We start from the raw sequence: 11,731 nt of genomic DNA on the forward strand, positions 1-11,731 counted from the left end.
CCAAATCTAACAACAACCCTAACACTAACCTCAACTGTAAACCAAACCCGAAACTCCAACCCTACATTTTCCCCCAGGTCAGATCCTGTCTGGAACCCTCGCACTGTTCCGTCGGTGTAGAATAAAGACCGGATTTCATGAGTCAGCGAACAAAACGCTACAGAACAGAAACGACTGTAGAAACCAGAACGATGCCTGAAGCAGAGCCGGATACACGGCAGAAACGTTCTGACCTTGACCACGCTGCTCCTCTCCTGACTGCTGGAGGAACTGAGGAAATGAGGAACTGAGACGCTTGTGCCCCCCTGTGGAACGGTCCAGACGTACAGGAGGCCATTTTGGCAACCACTGAGGAGAAAAGGACACGACAAAAAAATACCTTACTGGGGGAAGTACAAACAGTGTTCTCTTTATCTCTCTCTCACACACACACACACACACACACACACACACACACACACACACACACACACTATGTATAAGAATTATCTTTATATTATATTATTATTACATTATGTACAAGACAGGACAAACAAACTGCATTCTTTTTGATTCATAATGTTGTACAACATCAAAATTGATGATACAAGAACAACATAAACAACAGATACATGATGTTTATGTAACATGGTGATGTAAGCAACCTCCTCCGCCAGCTTCTCTGCTCATCATTTACACAAACACACCACGATACATCAGCTCACGTTTACCTAAACCTCTCTATAGGTACGAAATATACAGAATCAAGGTTCACTAATGTTTTGGGGGTGCTTTGCTGCCTCTGTCACTGGATGCTTTGACTGTGTTAAATCTTAAGACTATCAAAGAATTTTGGAGCACAAGGGGGCCCAGAATCAGAACGCTTGGTCTCCGTCAGGGGTCATGGGTCCTCCAGCAGGACAATTCCGACTTGAAAAAGCAAGTCTGTACTCTGTACATTCTGGTCCCACTGTGGCTTACAAAATGTAACATAAAGCCTCCACAAGGGGGCGTTCGCGTACACGTTAATTTAATTCTTATTATTTTTCTCTTTTAGGCTCTGAAAACCCTGTTCTAGATGTTTGTAGACATCGGGACTCACACAGCCATCATGAGGCGGGGGTCGGACCCGTGGCCGGGCGGCGGGCACCACTCGGCGGCGTTCGCCGAGCCCGTGTGGTAGAGCGAGTGCAGGTTGAGCCAGGCTGCACCGGAACGCCCCCAGATCTTCACCACCTCCGAACGACTGGTCGACAGCAGCAGATGACCTGTGGGATCCCACCTCAGGGCGCTTATACCCTCCTGCACACACACACACACACACACACACACGTAAATAGCATGTTGTTATCATTTGGATCATGTTAGGTGCTTTTTAAATACGCATGTGTGTGTGTGTGTGTGTGTGTGTGTGTGTACCTGGAACGCCGTGAGCACTAGTGGCTGCTCGGTGTCGTAGCTCTCGACCGTTCCGATCAGGATCTTCCCGTCAGGATAACCAGCAGCGAAAGGTCTGTCGGTACTGAACCAGGCCAGACACTGAGGAGCTGGAAGACGGGACTCACACAGTCAGGGGTAACGACCTTCAATTTATTTATCCTATTTATTTATTTATTTATTTATTTATGCATTTCGCATTTATTCATGTCTTCCGCTGCGGGGGATCCCTGATTGCATTCAAAGGGGGGTATATTGCTGCTAATGCGCCCCCTTTACGCCCGTGCTTCGGTGGATTCGCACATGAAGCTCATCCACCTTCTGCACTGGCGCCTCGGTCTACTAATCAGGGCGCTTGCACAGCATTTGAAGACCCCGCCCACTTAATCTGGTCATCCCACCCAGCAGACACGCTGGCCAATTATAGCCTGCTGCAGGTACCACCAACTGTGCCCTCTAGATGGCGCCTAGCCGATTGGTACTGGTGTGCTAGCGGTATATCCCGCTGCGCCAACCGAAACCGGTTCCTCACCCCCCTTCGAATGAGTGGAACCAAAGGCGGGAGGTAACCAAGTGTTTAGGGGCGCAATCCGGCTGTAGTGGGTCTTGAACCTGCAACCTTTCTAACCCAATTTCTAGTCAAGTACCCTAACTGTTGAGTTACCACCGGTTGTGTTCAACCCATCATGTTGACTACTGATGCACTACCTATTTAAGTAGTTGTAGCTTAGCGGTTAAGGTACTGGACTAGTAATCAAAAGGTCGCTGGTTTAAGCCCCACCAGTGCAAGGTTGGCACTGTTGGACCCTTGAGCGAGGACCTTAACACTCAATTATTCAGACAGTATACTGTCAAAATGCTAAATGCCAAAAATGTAAACGTATTAGCATAGCTGCCAGATTAAGAACTTCAGTAATCAAAGTCGGGGGTCTAATTCATCCCAATCGCTTGCTCCTGTGTACTGGTGCACTATCTTAAATATACGAGCCATTAAACTGCCCCCTACATAAAACACGCATGAAAAATGTCCGTGCACGCGTTCACCGACCGCATCTGTCTCGCGTGTGTATCTCTCTCTTCTTTTTTTTTTTTTTTTTTTTTTTTTTTTTTTTTTTTTTTTTTTTTTTTTTTTTTTTTTTTTTTTTTTTCATCCCACAGGTGGCCCACCAGCAGGCTCTCCGTGCACGTTTTGGTGAAGAGGGCGGGGTTCTGAGCCCACTCCATGGCTGTTACCCATGATGCCTGCACCTCCACGTGAACCTGGGATCCTGGAATGAACGTGAAAAACACACCATGATACATCTGCTGGCACGTTCCCACTGTGGCACCACGCCCACGCTGACCGGAGAGGGTAGCACCCGTCACCTCAGGTAGCCCCTCACTCGCGCAGTCTCACGGAGCAGTCCCAAAGATCGCTTATAGCAATGTGTAGAGGCGCCGCCCGACCTTCCCGCCCTCTACCGATTGTATGGCGAGCATTCGCTCTCTTTTTTATATGAATGCGCTGGTGCTTTTACCGTGAACGGTCCAGATGAAGACGCGTTTACTCTGGTACGTAGCCAGCAACGTCCCCTGTGCGCTCCACGTCACCGGAGAGAGCAGGTGACTTCCTGTCGAGCCCTCAGCGCCGGGTGAGATCTCACTGCACACACACACACACACACACACACACATCAAACCAACAGCCATAAACCCCAAACCAAATACGTACGTGAACATCCTAGTGTGTGTGTGTGTGTGTGTGTGTTACCTGTCACAGGTGTGTGTGTGAAGCAGGTCGGCCGTGTTTGAAGTGATTTCCCACAGACAGACGGTTCCGTCCTGAGAGCTCGTAGCTAACAGACCCTGATCTGCACTCCAGCTACAACTGGTCACCTACACACACACACACACACACACACACACACACACACACACACACACACACACACACACACCACAGACAGTCAGAAATGTTGGACAGCAACACAACCTGCACACTTAGATTTAGATTTAGAAGGGTGTACCACAGGGCTCAGTGTTTGGGCCACTCCCTTTTGTGTATCTATACATCTACACTGTAGGGCCAAAAGTATGTGGACACATGAGTTTAAGCACATTCCAATACAACAAGAATCAATATGGAAGCTGGATTCAACAACATCCAGGCCTGTGGGAAAATAAGACACCAAGGTTGGATAAGAAGGCCTGGCTCACAACCGGTAGTCCAATTCATCCCAAATATGCGCCCTTAGATGATGTGTCTACATACTTTTGACCATATAGCGCATTTAGCTGTCCATCTGTAGAATATAGAACACCCACCCGGTTGTTATGTGCCTCCAGTTTGCTGAGCGGACACTGGCGCAGATCGCCGGCCATGTCGCTGTAGCTCTGCGGCCTGATGGGGGAGTCGCGCTCCGAGGCCGCCAGGGCCTGCACCAGCTGCTGAGCCGCCCACTGTCGGTGGGTGCTGTTCAGACGGGCGGAGAGGGCACAGGCCGCCAGGGCGTTCGCCAGCTCCAGCGAGCCGACCCGCACGGCGCTCTGAGAGAGACCCGGGCCTGGAGTCAGAGGGCTGTCGGGCTCTGAAATATAAACAAATAAAGGAGTAACAATCACAACAACAAACAGGCTGGGCTCATGGTTTAAATAGAACTTCATAACTGGATAGTAAGGGAAAGGTCTGAGGCTTAAATTGTGGCGAGTGCTTGGGTAGTGTGGTGCTATCAACCTGGCCTGGCACCCACACAGACACCACTGACCTTTCCTATTGGGAAAAATCTAATGGATTTAATTTCAGCTGTGAAACTGCGACCTCTGCTGTCTGCGTGAGGTATTGCAGTAGTTTTTAGCACGTCTGTTTGTCCACAGTACCGCCGTGAGGTGAAAAGATGCGGCGCTCATGCTATGAAGTCCTTCAGTGGCAGCTCAGTGGTTGAGGTGCCGGACTAGTGATGCCCCACTCCCACAAAGCATTGGGAAAGGGGGAACTGGACGTGTTTAAACGATCAAACAAACATTTTTGAGGTACAGAATATTTAATGGATCGCGTCTCTACCTTTAGCCTCGCCGGACTCGCGTCTTTCCGCCGTGTACCGATACCGAACCCGCTTCTCGGTGAGGAGTGAGACCAGGCTCTGCGTGACCAGGAAGTTCGGGAAAGCGGGGTCCTGGGCGGTCCCGGCGCGCCCCCTCTGCAGGGGGTCACAGATCGCCCCGAGGTTCACCCCTGTAGCAGCGGCCATCAGATCCTGACCGGGTAGAGAGAGAGAGAGAGAACGGAACATTACAGACGTCCATATAGTTTTGACATGGATTTAATATGAATAAGAGCAGGCACTCTTCTGGGATGGGTTTGTGGAATGCTTGGGAGTGTGTCTGTGGGAATTTGTACCCATTTGTGTTCCCATAGGTGTGTTCATTTCATGGTTTATCATTTATTACATATAATTAATAGCATACCGCTGTTAGGAACAGGTGCGTCCACATACTTTTGGCCGCATAGTGCACATTTTCGGATGGGAAACTGTCTGATATATTTATTTGTGCTACCATCCTGCCTGGGCGTTCAGCAGACAGAACTGCCCGTGCCTGAGGGAGGGTGGATGAATAGGGCTTCATCTCGTTCTCACTGCACACGCAGAACAGAGGAGCACCTAACGTGTAGCATAACCGTCTGTGGTATGACTTTGTGAGAATCCACCGCTGGCTGGGGGTAAAGAAGCACGGGGAACCGGGCGTGACGCCAATCTAAGTGTACCTGAGTACAGATGTCTATCAGCTCCCTGTAGGCCGTGGGACTGTGCGACACCAAGCTGCCGATAGCCGAGCTGAGAAAAGACAGGAAGGCCGAACCCGAGCCGTCGTTCGCCGGGCCGCGCCTCCCGCCCTGCTGCTCCACTCGGACACGCCCACCGGCGGCCAAACACATGAGGCGCACCAGGATCCGAATGTCGGCCAATCCCAGCGCCTCGAACCCGCTGGACTGACTGCACACCGAGCTACTGAGAGGAAACAGAGAGAGAGAGAGAGAGAGAGAGAGAGAGAGCTAGTGATCATGTGCGAGTTCAGGATCTGATACTGTGTGTATGGGGAGTTGTGCGCTGTATTACATGGATGCGGTTTGGGACAGGGCCGTGAGCACCATGCTGTATCCCAGCAGGATCTGTGCCGTAGCGGTGACCCGGCGCAGGGCCTCCAGCCTCTGCTGAGCTTCGGTCAGAGACGCCGCCTGCTCGCCCAGAGAGAGCGCTGTCGACGAGGGCTTCGGTTCGGGACTCCGCCCACCTACACACACACACACACACACACACACACACAGAGGTCACACATACACACAGAGGTCACACACACACACACAGGTCACACACACACACACACACACAAATAGAGGTCACACATACACACAGAGGTCACACACACACACACATACACACACAGGTCACACACACACACACATACACACACAGGTCACACACACACACACAGAGGTCACACATACACACAGGTCTCACACACTCACACACATAGGTCACACACACACACACACACACACAGGTCACACACACATAGAGGTCACAGACACACACAGGTCACACACACACACACAGAGGTCACACACACACACACACAGGTCACACACACACACACACACACACACACACACAGGTCACACACACAGGTCACACACACACACACAGGTCACATACACACACACACACACACACACACAGAGGTCACACATACACACAGGTCACACACAGGTCACACACACAGGTCACACACACATAGAGGTCACAGACACACACAGGTCACACACACACACACACACACAGAGGTCACACATACACACAGGTCACACACACACACACACACACACACACAGGTCACACACACAGGTCACACACACACACACAGGTCACATACACACACACACACACAGAGGTCACACATACACACAGAGGTCACACACACACACAGGTCACACACACACACACACACACATAGAGGTCACACATACACACAGAGGTCACACACACACAGGTCTCACACACTCACACACACAGGTCACACACACACACACACACAGAGGTCACACATACACACAGAGGTCACACATACACACAGAGGTCACACACACACACAGGTCACACATACACACATGGAGGTCACACATACACACAGAGGTCACACACACACAAACACACAAACACACAGGTCACACACACACACACACATAGAGGTCACACATACACACACAGGTCACACACACACACAGAGGTCACAGACACACACACAGAGGTCACAGACACACACACAGAGGTCACACATACCCACAGAGGTCACACACACACACAGGTCACACACACACATAGAGGTCACACACACAAGTCACACACACAAGTCACACACACAGGTCACACACACACACAGGTCACACACACACACACACACAGGTCACACACACACATAGAGGTCACACACACAGGTCACACACACAGGTCACACACACACACAGGTCACACAGGTCACACACACACACACACATAGAGGTCACACATACACACAGAGGTCACACACACACACATACACACACAGGTCACACACACACACACACACACACAGAGGTCACACATACACACAGGTCACACACACACACACACACAGGTCACACACACATAGAGGTCACAGACACACACAGGTCACACACACACACACACAGAGGTCACACACACACACACACAGGTCACACACACACATAGAGGTCACACACACAAGTCACACACAGAGGTCACACACACACACAGGTCACACAGGTCACACACACACACACACATAGAGGTCACACATACACACAGAGGTCACACACACACACACACACACACACACAGGTCACATACACACACACACACAGAGGTCACACATACACACAGGTCACACACACACACACACACACAGGTCACACACACAGGTCACACACACACACAGGTCACACACACACACACACACACACAGGTCACACACACACACAGGTCACACACACACATAGAGGTCACAGACACACACACAGGTCACACACACACACACACACAGGTCACACACACACACAGGTCACACACACACATAGAGGTCACAGACACACACACAGGTCACACACACACACACACAGGTCACACACACACAGAGGTCACACACACACACACAGGTCACACACACACACAGGTCACACACACACATAGAGGTCTCACACACACACACACACAGGTCACACACACACACAGGTCACACACACACACACACACAGGTCACACACACACAGACACAGGTCACACACACACATAGAGGTCACAGACACACACACAGGTCACACACACACACACACAGGTCACACACACACAGAGGTCACACACACACACACAGGTCACACACACACACAGGTCACACACACACATAGAGGTCTCACACACACACACACACACACACACACAGAGGTCAAACACACTCACAGAGATCACACACACAGAGGTCAAACACACACACAGAGGTCACACACACAGAGGTCAAACACACACAGGTCACACACACACACACACACACACAGGTCACACACAGGTCACACACACAGATCACACACACAGGTCACACACACACACAGGTCACACACACACACAGGCCACACACACACACATAGAGGTCACAGACACACACACAGGTCACACACACACACACAGACAGGTCACACACACACACACACACACACACACACAGGTCACACACAGACACAGGTCACACACACACATAGAGGTCACAGACACACACACAGGTCACACACACACACACACACAAGTCACACACACACATAGAGGTCACACACACACACAGGTCACACACACACACAGGTCACACACACACATAGAGGTCTCACACACACACACACACACAGGTCACACACACACACACACACACACACACACAGGTCACACACACACACACACACACACAGGTCACACACACACACAGGTCACACACACACATAGAGGTCTCACACACACACACACACACACAGGTCACACACACACACACACACACAGGTCACACACACACACACACACACACACACACACACACACACAGGTCACACACACACACACACACACAGGTCACACACACACACACACACACACACACACAGGTCACACACACACACACACACACACAGGTCACACACACACACAGGTCACACACACACATAGAGGTCTCACACACACACACACACACAGGTCACACACACACACACACACACACACACAGGTCACACACACACACAGGTCACACACACACACACACACACACACACACACACACAGGTCACACACACACACACACACACACACACACACACACAGAGGTCACACACACGTTACCGGGTGTCCAGGGTTTTCCCGTCTTGAGCCCAGTTCATCCAGTGGAACCAGGTCCAAAGGATGCCCCCCAAACCCCGCCCCAACCCACTATGACTCCCAAAATCTCTGTATGTTCAGCAGAGCACCCCAGTGCCCACAGTACCCACCTCTACCCTGCAGGTTGGTGTGCGCCACGCTTAGGGCTCCGAGCGGGTCGGGTTCCGTGAACAGGATCGGCTCCGGCGTCAACTTCTTCTCGCTGAGTCCCAGAGGCCTGAGCAGCGTCCCGAAATCTTCCAAACCGGTCAGACGCTCCGGGTCCAGCCCCTCCTGCTGCTCCCACTCGTCTATCGAAGAGAAATGCCCAAAATACGCTAAATGACCAAAAGTATTTGGACACCTGTCCGCGAGCCACGAGGACAGACGCCCTTCTGAGAAGCTAGCCATAAGTATGTGAACCAGGGAAAGTTTTCTGATCACAGGCGCTGATGTCTTCATATTTTTGGTCGGAGCACCGATTCTCCTCCCAACAACCCTGCTGTACCTAATGCCATCATCCCAGAATGACACACACCACCATGTGACCGCATGTTAGTGTCACTGCATTTCAATTATTATTAAATAAAAGACATGCTTTCAGTATTGTGGCAACAGTTTAGGGAAGGTCCGAGCATCGAATGTACCCCTGTGCACAAAGTGGGGTGCATGGTTTGCTGAACTTGGTTTGGTAGGATGAATTGGAACCCTGTCCGTGCCTGACTTCAAAAATGCTCTTCTATATTAATGTATATCAAGGTACTGGACTGGTATATATGTACAGTATATCAAGGTACTAGACTGGTATATGGCCACTGTTGGGCCCCTAAGCCAGGCCCTTAACTCTCAATTGCTGGAATTATAACTGAAATGTAAATGTAACACGTTCATGAGCTCATGATCAGGTGTCCACATACTTTTGGTCATATAATGTATATATGCATACGTTTAGAGGAGCGTGCGTACCGTCAGACGTGCTGTCCAGGCGCCCGATCAGATCCGACACCATACCCCGCGCCCTGAAAGAACACCAGCACATGCTCATATATTTTACAACATTTCACTGATTATTACATTGATGGGTATACAATTACTGACTGTAGCTCATCTGTTGCTCTGCACACTCAGGAACCATCAGTGACCAGATGATGTGTGGGTGCTGCATGGTAATGACATGGGAGTGTTGAGTGCAGTAGGTACAGTGTTGTTGGGATGTCTCACTGGCCTCTTTAGGATCAGTGGAAGCTTCCTGATCACAGGCGCTGGTGTCTTTATATTTTTGGTCGGAGCACCGATTCTCCTCCCAACAACACTGCTGTACCTAATGCACTCATCTCAGAATGACACACACCACCGTGTTATTACCATCCTGATGCCATCTCAGCTGAGAATAATCCACTACCTAAACGCCACTGGTCAGTGGGGTACTACAGTCAGTAATTGTATACCCACAAGGTTCACCTGCGTGTTCCTCACCCGTGGCGCGCGCCCTCCGCCTCCCTCAGGTTGGCGCTGAGGTATTTCTCTCTGCAGGCGGAACACAGGAGGTAATACGGGCTCCCCGAGCCGCACTCGCCTCCGAACCAGCCGTCTACGTAGGCTCCGTTACTACGGTAACCGCGCCGCCCGGCGCTCTGCCCGCAGCCCGGGTGGTGCCGCTTCATGTGGGCGTTGAAGTGCAGGGTCAGAGTGTTGCACAGCTCGCACTCCACCATCTCACGGGGCTCCACGTGTTCCTCCGATCCCTGACAAAAAAAATATTACAAATGTTATTATATTTTACTATTATTTACATTTTTAATTATTATTATATATTTTTATTTATTTGTTTTTTATCATTTACATTTCAATTTTTTTTAAATTTAATTAACTCATTTAAAAATTTTATTGTTATACTTTACTATTATTTACATTCTAATGTAATTACATTTTTATTTAGTTTCTTACATTTATTTATTATTATTATATTTTTTAATTATTTGTTTTATTAATTACTTTTTTTATTTTTTTAATGTAATTTTTTCAATTAAGAATTTTATTATTATTATGTTTTACTATTTGCATTTTTAATTATAAATGTTTTATTATTATTTTATTTTACTATTATGTATTTTTTATAACAATTATAAACTTTTTATTTATGTTTATTTAATTAAATTATTATTTTTTATTTTTTTAATGTATTTTTTTTTCAATTAAACATTTTGATATTATTGTTTTGCTATTATATACCTTTATTCTTATTATATTTATCTTTTTTCATTATTTTTTTATTATTATTTTAATTTACTATTATGTATATTTTATTATAATTATGTTTTATATATTTGATATTTTAATAAAAATATTTTCAATGAAAATTTTTTTTGCTATTATTTACATTTTTTATTATTATTATATTTTACTATTATTCACATATTTTATACAAACACACTATATGGTCAAAAGTATATGGACACCCATGAGCTTGTTGGGCGTCTCGGTTACATTTACATCTTCGGCATTTTATCCAAACTGGCTTACAGTACTGGGACAGTGTACAGTCTGAGCAACTGAGATTTAAGGGCCTTGCTCAAGGGCCCAACAGCAGTAGCAGTGATGGGGCTTGACCCAGCGACCTTCTGATTACTAGTCCAGTACCGTAACCGCTAGGCTATGACTTGCCTTGAGTGATGGTGAGCAAGAAGGTCCGGCAAGCATATGAACAGATTCTTTAGCCCAAACACCTAAACCCAGTAATTAGAGGGGTGTCCACATACTTCCGGCCATATATAACGTGAGAACAGACGTAGTTACAGAACCTCCACCATCCACAGCGTGTCCCTCTCAGAAGAGATGAACTCGGGCGTGAGCAGCTCCTCGTACGGTTCCTCCTGGTACGATTCGTCCATGTA

The 11,731-nt window shown here is 48.4% G+C and overlaps 1 protein-coding gene across 1 annotated transcript in view; it reads right to left on the reverse strand.

Moving 5' to 3' along the window:
• LOC134330813 (probable E3 ubiquitin-protein ligase HERC1) overlaps positions 1-11,731 on the reverse strand; it is a 63,279-nt gene that overhangs the window by 16,451 nt on the left and 35,097 nt on the right. The window contains exons 46-60 of the mRNA XM_063012077.1: positions 11,639-11,731; positions 10,314-10,582; positions 9,804-9,856; positions 8,969-9,148; positions 5,511-5,685; positions 5,159-5,402; positions 4,457-4,649; positions 3,721-3,983; positions 3,167-3,291; positions 2,934-3,058; positions 2,573-2,684; positions 1,865-1,952; positions 1,399-1,539; positions 1,082-1,281; positions 234-348 (exon numbers count right to left, since the gene is read on the reverse strand). The exon at positions 11,639-11,731 is cut by the window's right edge and continues 71 nt beyond it. Coding sequence (XP_062868147.1) covers positions 234-348; positions 1,082-1,281; positions 1,399-1,539; positions 1,865-1,952; positions 2,573-2,684; positions 2,934-3,058; positions 3,167-3,291; positions 3,721-3,983; positions 4,457-4,649; positions 5,159-5,402; positions 5,511-5,685; positions 8,969-9,148; positions 9,804-9,856; positions 10,314-10,582; positions 11,639-11,731 — 2,376 coding nt within the window. The remainder of the gene's footprint in view (positions 1-233; positions 349-1,081; positions 1,282-1,398; positions 1,540-1,864; positions 1,953-2,572; positions 2,685-2,933; positions 3,059-3,166; positions 3,292-3,720; positions 3,984-4,456; positions 4,650-5,158; positions 5,403-5,510; positions 5,686-8,968; positions 9,149-9,803; positions 9,857-10,313; positions 10,583-11,638) is intronic.

Source organism: Trichomycterus rosablanca, chromosome 16, assembly GCF_030014385.1.
Source record: "Trichomycterus rosablanca isolate fTriRos1 chromosome 16, fTriRos1.hap1, whole genome shotgun sequence".
Classification (NCBI taxonomy): domain Eukaryota; kingdom Metazoa; phylum Chordata; class Actinopteri; order Siluriformes; family Trichomycteridae; genus Trichomycterus; species Trichomycterus rosablanca.